Here is an 18868-nt window from a genome sequence, read left to right as displayed (position 1 = left end):
CACCAGTCCAGGGGTGGAACTCTAGCTCCTGTCAAGTTGACATATGGAGTAGCCAACACAAACTATTTGGGCCATTCATTTATTTAACAGAGCCCAGCAGGGTGGGTGCACTGTCTCTTCAGTAGTAGGCTAGTGAAAGCTCTGGAGGAGAAACTAAGATTGAAGACCTTGGTGGTCTGGGGCTCTCACTTCCGGTTCCTAAGCTGAGAACGTTAACTTCTTGTGCAAAGCAGTTCCTAGGGATATAAGGTTCAGATAACTTCAGATAAGGGGAAGTCAGAGGCTAGAGATGTAGTAGAGGAGAAGAAAACCTCCGCAGGGAACGGAGAGATGTTCTGTGGTAAGTTCCCGTGTTTGGTGGTCCCAGACTTTTTAGCATAAACTTCATTTAAGAGTTTATCAGTTTTGTTCTGATAAAACTTAATGTCTGTGATTGTGTTGGGAGCTACCAAGTGTCAGTGACTGCACTCTTCTTCTTCCCTAATGGAACCCCATAGCTAGCTAATTTTGAAAACCCTTTGTATGAGAACAGGTGGCCAAAGGTGGGAAGTACCAAGGCAAGGAGATTCACTACTGTTTTCTAGGGACTTAGAGACTGGAGTGTTAACAGTGAGGCAGAAGGAGATGCTTCATATGCTAATATACACTAAAGCCCACCCAAGGCATCCTCCACCCTTCTAAAGACAATTAACTGTTTATCAGCTAGTTAAAAAACTGCCAGGGGCTCACAGAGGCTCACAGAGACTTAGCTGACAATCTGGGAGTCTGTATAAGTCTGATCTAGGTCCTTTGCATAGATGTTATGATCATGTAGCCTGGTGTTCTTTCGGGACCCCTAGCAGTGGGAGTGGGGGGGGGGCTGTCTCTGATTCTTTTACCTGCTTTTGGGACCCTTTTCCTCCTACGAGGTTGCCTTGTCCAGCCTTGATGATGAGGGCAAGGGCCTAGTCTTATTGCAACTTCTTATGCCATGTTTGGTTGATATCCCTTGGAGGCCTGATCTTTTCTGAAGGGAAATGGAAAAGGAGTGGTTCTGGGGGAGAGGGAAGGTAGGTAGGTAGAGAGACTGGGAGGAGAGGAGGGAAGGGAAACTGTAATATAAGGGATATAATATAAAAAGAAACATAAAAAGAAACAAACAGCTCTGGGTGTCACAAACTGCTGTACTGTTTCAAGGACTTTGTTTAAAGAGTTCGTAACGTGCCTGGTGGGCGGGCAACAGGTAATGATGCTCACAAACAAGATGTCTGTAGTCACATCAAGCTGCATTCTCACCTTGGGTGTAAGGGTACCAGCACCCTTTGGAATACTACAAATTATCAACAGTTTGCCCATCAGCCCAGTAAACAATCAGTTTCAGGGAACACTGGAAACAATCTGCTGGGCCTTCCTCCAGATCTGTATCTCTTTATTCCTGAAGCCTGCTCCAGTCTCATGCTTAGCACACAGCTTCTCAGAACAAGAGACTAAATGCCTGTCTTGCTTGACACAAGGCATGATTACGTCACTCAGGTCTCATGAGCGGTAGTGAAGAGAGAGGGTCCTGCATGGGATGGATACCCATTGTTTTGTTCCTTTCTCCATTTTGTTGCCTTGGATGAAAGGATGCAGAGGTAGGTGACAGCTGGATCTGGAACAGCCACCATAGACTGTGATGTGCCGTCTCAGTTGGTGAGGATGGCAGAGCTACAGGGTAGAAGGTGCTGGAGGCCTTCTGCTAATCACGGAGTTACTGTGATGTAGGTTAACTGTCGCTTATGCACTAGGGACATAAACTGCTATTTGGTGTAAAGTTGTGAACAAGGGACTCCATATGTTCAGTTTGCATAAACCTCTGAAATGTGTATACCTATTCATGACTGGAGATATATTTTCATCATGGATTGAATTATTTTTTCCTCATTAAGGTTGTCTGCACTAATCGAGAGGTCTTGGACAATTTCAGGAGACGTAACTGCTACCAAGACATTGCTGCTGTGTTTGCACAGGAAAGGGTTGGGAATGCAAACCTGTCATGTCAGGATCCTGGGGTGTGAAGGTTTGTGTAAGCTCAATCCAGGGAGTAGCACTATTAGAGGGTGTGGCCTTGTTGGAGGAGATGTGGCCTTGTTGGAGTAGGTGTGTCACTGGGCGTGGGCTTTAAGACCCTCATCCTAGCTGCTTGGAAGCTAGTATTCTGCCAGCAGTCTTCAGATGAAGATGTAGAACTCTCAGCTCCTCCTGCACCATTCCTGCCTGGATGCTGCCATGTTCCTGCCTTGATGATAATGGACTGAACCTCTAAACCTGTAAGCCAGCCCCAATTAAATGAGAGTTGCCTTGGTCATGGTGTCTGTTCACAGCAGTAAAACCCTAACCAAGACAAGGAGGCCTACCAGAATCCAGATGCTGTGGACACCACTAAATTCTAGCTTTATAGTGTCTTTGCTGTTGGGCTTAGAATGAAGCACCCTGTCTAGATTTTACAAATTCCCTAACATCATTGCTGGTTTGCACAACTGTAGTATCAGCTAAGACAGTGCCACTAACAAAACACAGAAAACAGCAAATCCAGTTGTTTAATGAATGAGCCTATCTGTTAGGAGCCTGTTGACAGGGGAACCCGGCAGTGACTAGCTAGAGATATGAGGCCACCACTCCGTTCCAGGTTGGTTTGTCCTTGTGATCTATTATCTTTGGTGTAGCAGTACTGTCCTCAGGCCTGTGGCAGCAGCCCTGCCTTCTCATCCAGCTAAAGAGTAGAGCTCTATTCTTCCCTTGTATGAATAGCTCTTGGTAGGGAGGGAGATTTGCTAGACACCTTCTAAGTGCTTCTCCTCCTAGGTCACCAAACAGCATGGCGTGCTTGGTCTTCAGTTAGGAGCAGAGCTGGTATCATGTGCTAGAGCCTGGTGTATCCCATCATGCTCCATATACTGTCCTCAAGCTTCTCGGCTTCCTAATTAGAAACATTATGACCAACCATCTCATGTCCCTACCCCTGTGGCTTCTCTGCCTTGATGGACTATACTCCTTGAACCACAAGCACAAACCTTTCTCCTGGAAGTTGCTTTTTGCCACATACGTGGTCCCTGTGATGAGCAAAGTAACCAAAACATCGCTGTATTCTTCCGACTTCAGTAACTACAATTTTAATTTGATACAGCTTGATATGGAATAACTTTTCAGAGGTAGAAATGGTAAAAGGATACATATATTTTAATTTTGGTAGATTCATCAGATTAATTTCCATATAGTTACAGTAATTCTAATGTCTACTGTTAGGACAAACTTACACAACCTACCTAACCTCACCCAACCCCCACTCCCCAACCCATCCCTTGAACTTCTTAATACTTGTTGGGTGAACACCAGGAGAGCCATTGCTACTGTAACCCGCATGTCTTTGATCACCCTGAATCTGGCTTTGCTGCTTTTGTCCAGGAACAGCAAACTGGTGTCTTTTACCCTTAGATTAGCTTTTATCCAGACTTGTGTCACTGTGGTTCTTTATAGAAGCTCTTAGGGTTTCCATTGCTATGAACAGACAACCATTATAACCAAGGCAACTATTATAAAGGACAACATTTAATTGGGGCTGGCTTACAGTTTCAGAGGTTCAGTCCATTATCATCATGGCAGAAAGCATGGCATCATGCAGGAAGACTCGGTGCTGGAGGAGCCAAGAGTTCTACATCTTGATCCTAAGGCAGCCAAGAGAGTGTTTTTGGCAGGCAGTCTAGAGGAGGGCCAGACTTGGGCATATATATGAGACCTCAAAGCCCTGACTCCGCAGGGACACACTTCCTCTAACAACGCTATACCACCTCCAATAAGGCCATGCCTCATGGACCAAGCATATTCAAACCACCACATTGTGTGTGTGTGTGTGTGTGTGTGTGTGTGTGTGTGTGTGTGTGTGTGTAAGAGAGAGAGAGAGAGAGAGAGAGAGAGAGAGAGAGAGAGAGAGAGGGAGGGAGGGAGAGAGAGAGAGAGAGAGAGAGAGAGAGAGAGAGAGAGAGAGAGAGACATGGACCACTTATCTCACATTTATGCTTCACATGTTCCCTACAATGTGCTCTTTGTGTTCTGACTATGCCTGTTGTCTCTTATGTTGAATTTCAAACATTCACTTTTTGAGTGTCCTGTCTTGCTTGAAATGTCTCCTGCAGCACCCACACCACTGACACAAATGCCAGAGGCAGGATAGAGATATGGTTAAGAGCACTGACTACTCTTCCAGAGGTCCTGAGTTCAAATCCCAAGTAACCACATGGTGGCTCACAACCATCTGTAATGAGATTTGATACCCTCTTCTGATGTGTCTGAAGACTACAGTGTACTTATATATGATAAATAACTCTTCAACAAACAAACAAAAAAATGTCACAGGCATTTCCAGGAAAGGAATATTTTCTCAGGCTTCTTCACCTGCCATCCAACTCCCCTCCCCCTTATTCTTCCCTGGTTTTGGGGATCTAACCTAGGATCTTAGTGCTCTATCATTCAGCCATACCTCTGTTTCCTATTGCTATATATTTTAAGTAATCATATATGTATTATGTGTATACATATATACAGTAAGCATTATCTATGTATATATTTGATTACCTATGTATATATGTTGCTACAAAGCTATTTTATATAGATGAAAGGAAAGCTGTCTTCTCTTCCCCATCTTTGATAGTCAGTCATTCCAGACATGTTTATTTAAATTAACCCTTCCCTCCCTCTGACATGCAGTACTCAGAACTCTTTCTCACTCTTCAGTTTCCTGCTTGTGGATTTTCTACTACTTTTTAGTTATAGTGGCTTTGCTTTTTTTTTTTCTTTTAAACTTGTTCTAAGACAGGCAGAATAGCATGTCTTTAATCCCAGGAAGCAGAAGCAAGTGGATCTCTATGATTTCCAGGCCAGCCTGATTTACAGAGTGAGTTTCAGGACAGCCAGAGCTACAGAGTGAGACCCTGTTTTAAAAAAGAAAGTTCTAAGACAGCATTGGCTTGTTCCCCATTTGCCAATGGCCTCTTCTATACCACCATTTTTCTTGGAGACCCTGGACATTTATTCTCTATAGAAAACATGTTTTTAACCTCTCAAGACGGGGGCTAAGGGGCCGCTGATTTGATTTGGTATCTTCTTTAATTATTGCTGGGTCTCTTTATCAGCCAGTTTTAATTCTCAGCAAGGTGGGAACGCAGCAGCAAGGACACTGCTGAAGATGGGCAGTTTGTCCTAGTGCATGGGGCAAGTGTCAGGCTGAGGGGGCTGCAGGACAGCAGAGAATCCATTTGTCTCTAAACTATAAAGTATGACATGTCCAGCTCCAGTCCTTTCGTCTCTAAGCAACCCTGTGCCTACGTGTCAACGCTACCTGCAGACTCTCCCTTCTAAGTATTCATTCTTTGCAGTGTTTTTGGTGCTGCCCTGGTTGGAAGCAGGTAGCCATTTCTCCCCTTTGCTGCTGAGCCCTAGCCTGAGATGGCTTACCTGCTACTTTATTCAAGGTCTCCTAAATGACTTCTCCTGAGAGTCATCTCTGAAAGGCTCAAGTCTGCTTGTGTCTGCATCCCTTCAGGAGTCTCCGACCCTACTAAAATCAAATTCAGAGTTTTCACAGTGACTGCAAATTTCCACATGACCTGGTTCATGTCACCTTTCTGATCTTTCTTTTACTCTCCTGTCTCCTATCCATTCATTTAATATTTATGTAGTGCCTACTATGTGCCAAGGACCCACTGAGACACGTGGACTACTCTAGAATCAATCATGATTATCCTCAGACTTGTGTTCTGTATAGGAAAGCCACAGAATATACAATAGACAAATCATTAGTAGTGTTGGAAGTTGTGGACCACTACCTCTTGGCTGTGTGGGATTCAGGGACATCTCATACACTAGACTTCAGTACTGAAACTGGAAAGAGTCTGAGGCAAGCTGGGATAAGTAAGTCACCCTAGAAAAGGTGTGTCACTGAGAACGAAAAAGGAGAGAAGAGAAAGGGGCAGTAAGACTATATGCAGATGAGGCTGAGGATTTAGCTCAGTGGTAGAGCATTTGCCTAGCAAGTACAAGGCCCTGGGTTGGGTTCGGTCCTCAGCTCTGAAAAAAAAAACAAAAACAAAACAACAACAACAAAAAAACCCCAAAGAATGTATGCAGATGTGTGTATGTGCATGTGGGGGTATGTGTGCATGTATGTGTGTGTATGTGAGAGAGGAGGAGATGTAGAACATCTGGACAGGTGAGAGAAGGCTCACGTCCTGTTCTCTAGGTTGGTGTGTGAGTTTGTTCGGCATGCATCTGCCTCAGGTTATTACATCCTTCACTTAGCTCTTCTCTGACTGAACTGCTCTTGGTCCTAGAACTAACGTGTCTGCTCTGTCTTCAGGTCTCTAGATGTGTCTCTGCTATGGCTGAGTGTGGGATTTAATACTCATTGTCATGTATTAAGAAGTTAGACATAGGGGTTGGGGATTTAGCTCAGTGGTAGAGCGCTTGCCTAGGAAGCGCAAGGCCCTGGGTTCGGTCCCCAGCTCCAAAAAAAAAGAACCAAAAAAAAAAAAAAAAAAAAAAAAGAAGTTAGACATAACAACAATGCCAACCAACCAGAGCTTCCAGGGACTAAGCCACTACCCAAAGACTATACATGGACTGACCCTGGACTCTGACCCCATAGGTAGCAATGAATAGCCTAGTAAGAGCACCAGTGGAAGGGGAAGCCCTTGGTCCTGCCAAGACTGAACCCCCAGTGAATGTGATTGTTGGGGGGAGGGTGGTAATGGGGGGAGAATGGGGAGGTTGGGGAGGGGAACACCCTTATAGAAGGCGAGGGGGAGGAGTTAGGGGGATGTTGGCCTGGAAACCAGGAAAAGGAATAACAATTGAAATGTAAATAAGGAATACCCTAGTTAATGAAGATGGAGGGGAAAAAAAGAAGTTAGATATATACCTATGGTGTTTAAAAGTGGCAGTGCTGGGAGGCATTTCAAGTTAGACAAGGTCATTAGGGTGCTGTGATGGCCATTTTTGGTTATCAAGTCTACTTCTGGAATTAACTAAAACCCAAGCAGCTAGGTACACCTCAGAGGATTTTTATTTTTGTTTTTAAATAAAATCATTTGAAGTGGGTAGACCCACTTTTCATCTGAATCTTTAGAGTTGCAAGATGTACCTTCAATCTGGGAGCCTGTGGAAGGGATGGATGTGCTTGTTCCTTGCTCATTCTTGTTCTCTCAGGCACTGGGGCAACTTCCTCAGGATTCCGGTGTGTAATCAAGACCAGCTGAGCTGTCAGCCTGAAAACCTACTGGATTCTTGGAACTCCCTTTAGTAGACAGCCATCCTTGGACTAGTTGGACAGCAACCTATAAGTCATTCTAATAAATCCCCTTTAGAGACGTACAGTAATCCTTTCTGTTTTGCCAGTCTGGAGCAGCAGTTCTGAATCTGTGCGCCACAACCCTTTTGGGAGGTCAAACAATCTTTTCACAGGGCTGTTTCCTAGATATTCAACATATCAGATATCTACACCATGATTCATAACAGTAGCAAAATTACAGTTGTGAAGTAGCAACAAAATAATTTTATGATTGGGGTCATTAGGAAGGTTGAGAACCGTTGCTCTAGAGGACCCTAACTAATATAGGCATGTCACCATGACTGCATCCTGGTGGCAACCTAAGAGGGAAATCCAAACGTGAGCCCTCAGGATTCCCGTTTTTGTAGCCTGACTTGTCACACACCCTGCTTTTCTGCTTTCTGTTCAGAGCTCTCCCATTGTCTTCATTTTTGTAGCCAAAGGTTTGTCAATTTTGTTATTAGAAACAATTTGGTTTTACTAATTTTCCTGTTGTTTTCATGGTTTGTGTTCCTGAGTAAGTCTTCTGCTCTCTGGTTAGGTTTGTCCTCTTACTGTGAGTGGCTCAGCTGTTGATTTTCTTTCGAATGCTAACCTTTCTTTCTGTTTCTGTATCCTTCCCTCTCCATGCACCCTACAACTTGAGCCCGGCCATCTTTGTTTTCATCTGCTCTCAGCTTAGTTTCCCAATTCTCTTTGATTCACTTCTTCTTTGATCCATAGCTGAGCCATTGAGCCAACCCTGAGTCTAGGGGACTGAGGAAAACTCGGGCTATGTACGCTGTGACGTTCTTTTCAGTCACGAGGAGAGACACATCATTTACAGGAAAATTGATGCAACTGGGGACAACCGCAGTAGCAAACTAAGCCAGCCTCAGAACGGAAAAAGCCAGTAACTTCCCTGCGGTTTGCTGACCCTAGATCTTAAATGGTAACATAAAATCACCTATTTTTATGTTAATGAAAGTAGAAAAGAAGCTGTCCAGAATGGGGTGGGGAGGTGGGGGCGGGGAAGTAGGGGTAGTGCTACCTGGAGGTAGAAGGGAGAAGGGCGGAGCAGGGTTGGGGTGGTATGTGCTCTGTACACAATACCTGTAAGCAAATAAAAATAATAATTTGAAAACAATCTAAACTTACTTAGAAGGGCAAGTTGCTTAATTGTCATGTGTGGATTCCTTGTTTTTCTTTTACTATTAATTTCTAGACCCATTCCGTTGCAGCCAGAGAGGAAATTCCATATGATTTTGTCTTTGTTGGAACTTGCTTTGTGGCCTCGTGTATGACCTAGCCTAGAGTGCACTTCACATGTGCTTGAGGGAAGAGCACATGCTTTGTGGCTGTTGGATGGCATGTTCTTACGTGCCTGGTGGAAGCTCTCAGGTTTGGAGTTCAAGCAGGGGGTGGGGGACACTGAGGTTGTCATTTTGGGTAAGAGATTATTAGAAGAGTTATTGATACAATAGATAGATGGGCAGAGCTCAGGGCCCATGAGGCTGTGTGTGTGTCTGTGTGCTTGTGTGGTGTGTGTGTGTGTGTGTGTGTGTGTGTGTGTGTGTGTGTGTGTTTGGAGGGAGGGGGTCCTTCTTAGAGGTCTTTGGGGAAGGGTTTACACCAGGTGGTTGATGGGTAATCCAGGCTGTCTCTAACTCCTGGAGACAATGGTAATGGAGGGGCTCTGATTTATTTGTTCGTCTAGTTATGATTGTTATTATACTAGTCTCATTAGAAGATGCACACCCGTCTCCCTTTTCTTCTTGGTATTGTTTGTTTTAAATCAATAGGGTCTATCTTGGTCCAGAGTACAGCTTTTGTGGCAAAGCCCCCATCCCCCTTAAATGTCTACATTTCTTCTGCTATTTGTTCTGACTGTGAAATTACTGTCTTCCACTTCTTTAGTTCAACTGTGTTTCTGAAACTCCTGTCTCACGTCATCAGCATCTACGGAGTCTGCTGTGCTGTGTCTTCTGTTCTGTTGGTAGTTTCTAGATTTGTTTGCTTAGTTATTTGGAAAGGAATCCCAGGCATTTAGGGTAATAAGACTCCTTTGGCCTCATTATTTTAAAATGTATTTAATTCTGCTCATTATTAAATCTTTTCCTTTGAGCTTAATTCATTCTTTCTTCATAGTTTGTGGTAAGAAGCATGACACTTAATGGTTGGGTGCTTTTTGCTAGTGTGTGCAGTCAAAGCTATAAAGCTATATATTTCTTCCTCCCTCCCTCTCCCTCTCCCTCTTTCTTTCTTTCTTTCTTTCTTTCTTTCTTTCTTTCTTTCTTTCTTTCTTTCTTTCTTCCTCCTCCTCCCCCCTTCTTCTTTTTAATATGGTGTGCCTCACACATTTGCAAGTCATCCTTGTACAAAGGCCGTGCTAATCATCTGTGTCTCATTCCGGTTCTGGACTTTGTCCTCCCAAAGTGAACACAGCTACAAATTCTTGTATCTTTCTGTTAAGGGGTGGTTACATCCCTTAAATTTTGGAGTGTAACATTTGCTACACTGTGACATATTTTAATGTTCCTTTATATTTTTCTTAACTGTGAGTAAAAAAGATATATACTGCTTTATAAAATAAAGTTGAAGAATTTTATAGATACATTGTTAGTGGCTTCTAATTTAAGTCCTCCACAACTCAAACCAGAGAAAATAATTTGTTTTTGTTTGTTTTGTTTTTTGAAGTATTTTTAAATATACCGAGATTGCTTTAGGACCCAGGAGATGATCCTTCTTGGTGACAGGTCTGTGTGGGCCAGGACAGTATCTGTATTGGGCATCTGTTTCATGAACGAGTTGGTAAATGCCAGTTAGACCTCACTGGAAGATAGAGACTGTCACAGTTCCTCTAAGCTTACTCACTTTCGCCGTCTCACCTAATTGTCTTGTGTGTTACCATTTCCTTATGATTGTGTCTATTTTTTCTTTTCCATGTTGTCTGTTTTGCATTCTAAATGTCTGCTGATTTGAGCAGCATCCTGACTCTCCCTGAACCGTCTTGCCTTTCCAGGGATATTCAGTATACTTCTCTGTATCCTCTTCCCTACCATCCTGGGCCTCTCTCTTATGCTTCTCCCCCCACCCCCACCCCCTTCCCCGTTTTGCAGCTTTTCTTTCACAGTGGAAGCTCTTTCCCCTGTGTGTGGCCCTTCATATTTAAAGAACCAGGCTTCAGAAGGTAGACTGAAGCCAGTCTGCATGCCTGGGATTTCCCTGTAGCCCAGTGAGAGGGATCTGGTTCTGCTACTACTGACGAGCTGTGTCAGGACTTATAACAGAATTTTGTTTTTGTTGTTTGTTTTTTTGTTTGCTTTTAACTACAGGTTGGGGCCCCAGACATTGGGAAGAAGGAGAACTTTTACTAAGCCCCCACTGTCCAGCACGGCACTCACCCCACAGTTGCAGCTGAACCTTACAGGTCTAATTTGATGTGTTCCCTGAAGGTCTTTCTCTCCGTGGCTACCACAGCTCAGTTGGCCAAGTTAAGCTCTAACCCTGGCTGAAGAAGTGTTGGTTTTTATAGGTTCTTAGGATTGCATATAAAATCTGTCTACCCTTACCCGTTTACCTTCATTTAATGGCAAGTCATTATGTCAAACTCTCCAGTTTTTCCCGACTTTTGTTTTGGAAGTCAGCTTGGGTTTTCCTTGCATTTGCTTCTGCTAGGCCAGTGGTTCTCAACCTGTGGGTCATGACCCCTTTGTGGAGGGGGTTGCTAATGACTCTTCCACAGGGATCACAATCAGATATCCTGCATATTAGATATTTACATTGAATCATAGCAGTAGAAAAATTATAGTCATGAAAGTAATGAAATAATTTTATGATTGGGAGTGACAACAGCATGAGGAGCTATATTCAATGGGGCAGCATTAGGTGGGCTAGGCTAACAATAATGACTCTGTCTGTCCAGTTCGGATAGCCCCACCCTCAGCAAGGCTGCATGGCCTAACTTTCAGGCCTGGAGTTTTCTTCTTTGAGTTGTTTATGCCCTTTGTATACAAATGTCATGTTGTTTAATTGCCTTTTGGCTTTGCCTGACTTTTGCAAACATTTGCAATTTTGATGTAATGAATCTATCAATCTTTCCCTTTATGATTTATGTTTTCATCTTGCTTAAGAGCACCTTCTCTATCCCAGAGTCATAAAAATTATTAGATGAGAACACAGGACTCAATTCTGACTTTCCTTGCAGCTATTTGATTTATACAGAACATATTTTGTTATGACTTGAAGGAGAGACATAATTACTGTTTTTTTTCCCCCCTTCAGGTCAGAGAGCCAGTTTCCCTAGAACTATTTAATGACTACCTGCTCCTTCTCTGAGGATGCTGCCTCTGGTGGCTTCATCTAACCCTCCCAACATGTGGTCATTGTTTGACCCCCTAAAGCCTAGATCTTAGGATACAAGGTCACCACATGGACTAAGCACTTTCCCTATTCTAGGAGTTCCCTTCAAGACTCTTCAAGTTCAAGTCTGAACATCTCTGCAGAATTTTCCCTGGCTACACCTCCCAATGAGTCTACTCCCTCCAACCAGTGTAGGGACAGACAAAGAAGGGACTTACAAATCTATTATTCTCTCTTCCATGAATTTGTTAGCTTGCATATTCCTTTTTAAAAGATTGCTTTGTAGAAGTATAGGTGATATGGGGGAGGGGTGCAAACAAACATCACACATTTAATGTGTACATCTGAGTCTACTTGGAGACATGGATACATTCCTGAAACCATCACCACAATCAAGGTAAAAAACAGATCAGTGCCTCCCAAACTCCCCCCTCCCACAACCCTCCCGCCTTTCATGGTAAGAATATTTTATATGAGGCCCATTCTTAATCTGACTTTAGATGTGCAATACATTCCTGTTGACCACAGGTCCCGTGTTGTAAAATACATCTCTATGGTTAATCATCTACTACAGTGAGAGTTTCATTTTGCACTGATGTGTAAACTATGCACCCATTTCATCCCACGTTGTCGCCTATAGCCAAGCTTCTGTATTATGGCTGTACAATACTTCCCTGTGAGCATTCGTGATACATGTTTTTATCCAGCGATGAAGGATTCATCTGATCCTTTAAATCTTGGCTGTTGCAAATAATTGTACAACAAACACACACGTGCAGACAGTTCTTCAAGGTCCTCCTGTCAGTACTTCTGGCTGGGCCCTTAGGCTTGGCCTGTCGAGTCACGGGTATGTCTTCTTTTAGTTTTAGAGGAGGCTCTAGTGTTGTCTATACTGATTGGCCCCTTTGATACTATTAGCTGTTCAAGTTCCCAACAAACCCATCCTCTTTGCTAACCCTTGTGCCTTTTTTTTAAAAATTTTTTTTGTTTTTGTTTTTGTTTTTTGTTTTTTTTGGATAATTGGACAACGATTTGCCTGCCTCTGAGCTGTGACTGACGTGGCTTATATCTCTGTCATCTTTATTCCTAGAATCTAGGATACTACTCACATGCCAGTAACTGTGCCAGAAACATTTCTTACCTTTGCCCTGAGTATGGTTTTTCGAGATGCTTTAGGGGCAATAACTCATGAAACAAAGAAAAATAAACTATGCTTTGAGTTCCAGTCTTCACCGCTCAGTTACAGGTGCCGTGAGAACCACGAGTTACATATATGCTTTCATTTAGGTCAGCAATCTGTAAGCTCCAGATATTCAAAGACAGAAGTGCTCGGCTGGGACATATTCCGAGGCTTAAGCAATGGTGTGTGATCACAATGTGAGTCATACATAGTATAGGTCAGCAATAGTGTGTGATCACAATGTGAGTCATACATAGTATAGGTAAGCAATAGTGTGTGATCACAATGTGAGTCATACATAGTATAGGTCAGCAATAGTGTGTGATCACAATGTGAGTCATACATAGTATAGGTAAGCAATAGTGTGTGATCACAATGTGAGTCATACATAGTATAGGTAAGCAATAGTGTGTGATCACACTGTGAGTCACACATAGTATAGGTCAGCAATAGTGTGTGATCACAATGTGAGTCACACATAGTATAGGTCAGCAATAGTGTGTGATCACAATGTGAGTCATACATAGTATAGGTAAGCAATAGTGTGTGATCACAATGTGAGTCACACATAGTATAGGTCAGCAATAGGTGTGATCACAATGTGAGTCATACATAGTATAGGTCAGCAATAGTGTGTGATCACAATGTGAGTCATACATAGTATAGGTAAGCAATAGTGTGTGATCACAATGTGAGTCACACATAGTATAGGTCAGCAATAGTGTGTGATCACAATGTGAGTCACACATAGTATAGGTAAGCAATAGGTGTGATCACAATGTGAGTCACACATAGTATAGGTCAGCAATAGTGTGTGATCACAATGTGAGTCACACATAGTATAGGTCAGCAATAGGTGTGATCACAATGTGAGTCATACATAGTATAGGTCAGCAATAGTGTGTGATCACAATGTGAGTCACACATAGTATAGGTAAGCAATAGGTGTGATCACAATGTGAGTCATACATAGTATAGGTAAGCAATAGTGTGTGATCACAATGTGAGTCATACATAGTATAGGTAAGCAATAGTGTGTGATCACAATGTGAGTCATACATAGTATAGGTAAGCAATAGGTGTGATCACACTGTGAGTCACACATAGTATAGGTAAGCAATAGTGTGTGATCACAATGTGAGTCATACATAGTATAGGTCAGCAATAGTGTGTGATCACAATGTGAGTCACACATAGTATAGGTAAGCAATAGTGTGTGATCACAATGTGAGTCACACATAGTATAGGTCAGCAATAGTGTGTGATCACAATGTGAGTCACACATAGTATAGGTAAGCAATAGTGTGTGATCACAATGTGAGTCACACATAGTATAGGTCAGCAATAGTGTGTGATCACAATGTGAGTCATACATAGTATAGGTCAACAATAGTGTGTGATCACAATGTGAGTCACACATAGTATAGGTAAGCAATAGGTGTGATCACAATGTGAGTCACACATAGTATAGGTCAGCAATAGGTGTGATCACAATGTGAGTCACACATAGTATAGGTAAGCAATAGTGTGTGATCACAATGTGAGTCATACATAGTATAGGTCAGCAATGGTGTGTGATCACAATGTGAGTCACACATAGTATAGGTCAGTAATAGTGTGTGATCACAATGTGAGTCATACATAGTATAGGTCAGCAATAGTGTGTGATCACAATGTGAGTCACACATAGTATAGGTCAGCAATAGTGTGTGATCACAATGTGAGTCATACATAGTATAGGTCAGCAATAGTGTGTGATCACAATGTGAGTCACACATAGTATAGGTCAGCAATAGTGTGTGATCACAATGTGAGTCACACATAGTATAGGTAAGCAATAGTGTGTGATCACAATGTGAGTCATACATAGTATAGGTAAGCAATAGTGTGTGATCACAATGTGAGTCATACATAGTATAGGTAAGCAATAGTGTGTGATCACAATGTGAGTCATACATAGTATAGGTAAGCAATAGTGTGTGATCACAATGTGAGTCATACATAGTATAGGTCAGCAATAGGTGTGATCACAATGTGAGTCATACATAGTATAGGTCAGCAATAGGTGTGATCACAATGTGAGTCATACATAGTATAGGTAAGCAATAGTGTGTGATCACAATGTGAGTCATACATAGTATAGGTAAGCAATAGTGTGTGATCACAATGTGAGTCATACATAGTATAGGTAAGCAATAGTGTGTGATCACAATGTGAGTCACACATAGTATAGGTCAGCAATAGTGTGTGATCACAATGTGAGTCACACATAGTATAGGTCAGCAATAGTGTGTGATCACAATGTGAGTCACACATAGTATAGGTCAGCAATAGTGTGTGATCACAATGTGAGTCATACATAGTATAGGTAAGCAATAGTGTGTGATCACAATGTGAGTCATACATAGTATAGGTCAGCAATAGTGTGTGATCACAATGTGAGTCATACATAGTATAGGTCAGCAATAGTGTGTGATCACAATGTGAGTCATACATAGTATAGGTCAGCAATGGTGTGTGATCACAATGTGAGTCATACATAGTATAGGTCAGCAATGGTGTGTGATCACAATGTGAATCATACATAGTATAGGTAAGCAATAGTGTGTGATCACAATGTGAGTCATACATAGTATAGGTCAGCAATAGGTGTGATCACAATGTGAGTCATACATAGTATAGGTCAGCAATGGTGTGTGATCACAATGTGAGTCACACATAGTATAGGCCATCTTTACAAATCACCTGTGTCCACACACGTGGTCATGACTGTATCTGACAATGAGCTAGGCTTGACCTTTTCATTATATTTAGAATGGATTGAATTGCTTATAGATATAATGTATTCATCAGTTGTTTTCTTCTCCCCAAATCCACAACTTTTTACTCCTGGAAGAAAAGCCTCCTCTCAACTAAGTTGTTGAAATAGTTTCTGATTTCTGGACCTTTTAAAAGTCACATTACAGGAGTTTTAAAAAAAATATTTAACATTATCCTCAGCCCAAAGATCTTGGTGTTCTATTAACACAGAGCTACAGAAGAGGAAAGGGAAGGCAAGCTGGATTATGTATTTATTCGGGCACCTGCTGGCCTGTGTCTCTCAGTCACTCCAATGCTTCCAACATCTACAGCAGCCCCTAGCAACAAGGACACACGTAGCATGCAGCAAGGGTTGTGACAATCCTGCATGATAACTGGATGAGACACAGATTCAGACTCTGTGTGGATACGCGGTCCAAAAGAAATCTCTGGAGTACGCAGATGCTATAATCAGATGAAGCTGAAATTCCACCATCCTACTTCAGTGACATTTAAAAAATGGAAAGTGAGATAAGAGTTGGAAAGATAAAAACACCCTAGTGTCCGACCCATCGCTGGATTTTTAGCCAGGCATCTAATAAAATCAAGAAATGGAGAGCAGAAAAAGTGTACTTCCCAGCTCCTGCTTTACATACAAGCACATTGTCATTGAGATCTAGCCAAAGTGTTAGAAGTATCTATCCTAAGAATAAAATGCACTTAATTTTCATATGCTATCCTCTAACTGTCTATTGCAAGCAAAATGCTCTTACTGTAACAGACACAGAAATAGTAAGCACAGGGATATGGACCAGCAACTCAGTGGACAAGTCCCTGGCAAGTACTTTCTGTGTCTGCCACAGAAATTAAAGTTCAGATATCCAGTCAATGAGTTGGCATAGAGAGGCACCAGATCCTGACCTTTTCTGCCTAGCATGACGCTCTAGTCTATGGGCAAACTCTGGTCTTTATCGTAGGATGGCATGGATGAGACGGTTCAGAGATGTGGCTCAGGCTTGCATGTTTTCTGCTGTCCCTTTCCCCCTTCTATAGGTGGTAGCACAGAACATGTTCCCATCTCCTCTGCCCACTCCCCTTTGTCCAGCTTTAGGAGGCACTTTGCTGTCACCTCCTGTCTAGCTGATGCATTGCATGCCCTTGGCCTTGTAAGGAACACCAAGCACGTGTCTGTGGGTAGATGCCAAGAACCCTTCCCTGAGAGCATCTTGTCTGCTATTTTACAGAAGAGATCATGCTGGGGACTGTTTGTTCTATGTTCGTTTGATTTTTGTCTCTGTCTCCTTGTCTCTCTCTGTCTCTGTCAATGTCTCTCTGTCTCTGTCAATGTGTCTCTGTTTCTGTCTCTCTGTCTCTGTCTGTCTGTCTGAGCCTGGTCTTATATAATCCAGGCAGGCCTTAAACTTGCTATATAGCGAGGGATATTTTTGAGTCTGACCCTCCTGCCTTTTATCCACCTTGTGCTATAATTATAGGCGTGTACCACCGCACTCAGTTTTAGACGGGGCTGGGGATTTAACCTGGGGGTAGGACTGCATTCTACCAACTCAGCTCCGTCTCCTGCCTTCTGTCTGGTTTTATTTCTTCATGAAAACTCAAATTTCATCGGTGCTCCATGAATTTTACATGTGGCATTTGGTAATAACTGAAGTCATGGCATATGGTATACCTATTTATTTCATTTTGGTGAACTTACTGTAGTATAAGGATTTATGGTAGATAAATATGTATTTTTAGAGCCTCTCCCCTTCCCTCCCTCTGTCCCTCCGTCCCTCTGTCCCTCCGATCCTCCCTCCCTCCCACCCTTCTTCCCTCCCTGCTCTAGCTCAATTTAAACATCCCAGTGTAGATGGTATAACTGGGATGATGCAGTGACACGGAACAGGCAAAATGGGTTGCGAGCTGGACTTGTGTCTTTTACTAAAATACATCAGTAGCTTCTTTGAGGTTCCACTGCCTCATCTGTGTTAGGAAGTAGGAATACATGCACATCCTCTTTGCCCGAGAAGAAACAGCATCACCATGTGCTGTGCTGTTGTAAGCATCAGTGCTCCTTTGAGGACAGCTCTTCTCTTCCTTTGAATGGAAATGTATCATTAAACTATTAGACATGTCTTCACTGTTACTCGAATGAATGTTTGCTTTATGCTTGGGAGGAGCCGGGGTCCTCTGAGGTCCTCGCTATGGATCTGCTAGTTCCATTGACGTCACGGTTCACAGAACAGGCCAAAGTCCGGACCTGTGGCCACTTCACATCATAGTCCACATATTTCTGCTGTCTGCCTTCAAGCTGGTATTCATAAGGGCTCTTGTTCCTCCCACTGGTCTTCTTCCCTGTAATTGAATTTCTAGGATTACAGATAAATAGAGCTAATATTTACCATTCTGTATACAGGACTATCCAAAATTAGCATCCTAGGTCAGGAGGTTATAAAATACAGTTATCCTGATGTCCTGCACAGAGTAATGGTTTGGGGATCTCACACCCACTGCAAACATTGGAGCTATCAGATGTAGTCATGTTAGCTACTCATCACTAATATATGACAGCCATGTCTGTAGTTTTTCTGTTTAGAAAATACGTCTTAAACGTAGGTTTAATGCAGGCTACAAATATTTCTTCTATGACTTAAGCTTTCAAGTGATAATTGAGCTTTCAAGTTCCACTGCAGAATATGTTTCTTTTTTACAGAGTCAAAAACGTCATCCCTTGAAGACACAGAAAATAATAATTTGAGATAAATATAGATGAAAAAAGAACCAAATCCATTGAGCCAGGGAAGAGACAAGGCCCAGGCCACTGACGTGGAAATATCTGACTGGGGTACTTACTCATGAAGTGTCTGGTTGGAGTACTGAGTCAGAAGGTGCCTGGCAAGAGGCAGTGGCTGGGTGAGGTAGCACTGTTCCCTGTGTGCAGCCTTGTCTTTCCCATCTATTAGCACAATTGGAAAATACATGTGGTGTTCAATGATGTCTTCCACAGAATCAAACATCTGGAACACAGAAAGAAGAGTGAATGCTTTTGAACACATCTGCTGCCCGTAAGGGGAGGCTAAGCTATTGCATGTTACTCGGGGAAGGTGGACCAGTTTGGTAATTTTGACATTGCTGACTGACACGTTAGAAGGTGATATTGCTGCTGGTGCTTTGAGATTAGAGGCTCACTCTGCGGCTCAGCCCAGTCAGGA

General features: G+C 42.6%; 1 protein-coding gene, 1 long non-coding RNA gene and 1 other non-coding gene across 8 annotated transcripts in view; 1 reads left to right on the top strand and 2 right to left on the bottom strand.

Annotated features, from left to right (window-relative positions):
• Window positions 1-18868, top strand: part of LOC120096632 (uncharacterized) — a 58841-nt gene that overhangs the window by 5263 nt on the left and 34710 nt on the right. The window lies entirely within an intron of this gene.
• On the bottom strand, window positions 9655-9759 carry LOC120096758 (U6 spliceosomal RNA). Its single transcript, XR_005493599.1, has one exon. It is a non-coding gene; the product is annotated as a U6 spliceosomal RNA (small nuclear RNA).
• Clnk (cytokine-dependent hematopoietic cell linker) overlaps window positions 15629-18868 on the bottom strand; it is a 178919-nt gene continuing 175679 nt past the window's right edge. Inside the window, exons 19-20 of one of the 2 annotated variants that reach the window (XM_017599489.3) lie at window positions 18510-18673; window positions 15629-18011 (exon numbers count right to left, since the gene is read on the bottom strand). In XM_017599489.3, coding sequence (XP_017454978.1) covers window positions 17975-18011; window positions 18510-18673 — 201 coding nt within the window. In that variant the 3' untranslated portion in view covers window positions 15629-17974. Of the gene's footprint in view, window positions 18012-18168; window positions 18674-18868 lie in introns of those variants that run through there. The other variant, XM_006251108.5, reaches the window with a different exon arrangement.

Source organism: Rattus norvegicus, chromosome 14, assembly GCF_036323735.1.
Source record: "Rattus norvegicus strain BN/NHsdMcwi chromosome 14, GRCr8, whole genome shotgun sequence".
In the NCBI taxonomy this organism is placed as follows: Eukaryota; Metazoa; Chordata; class Mammalia; order Rodentia; family Muridae; genus Rattus; species Rattus norvegicus.
This window is presented reverse-complemented; position numbering and strand designations above follow the sequence as displayed.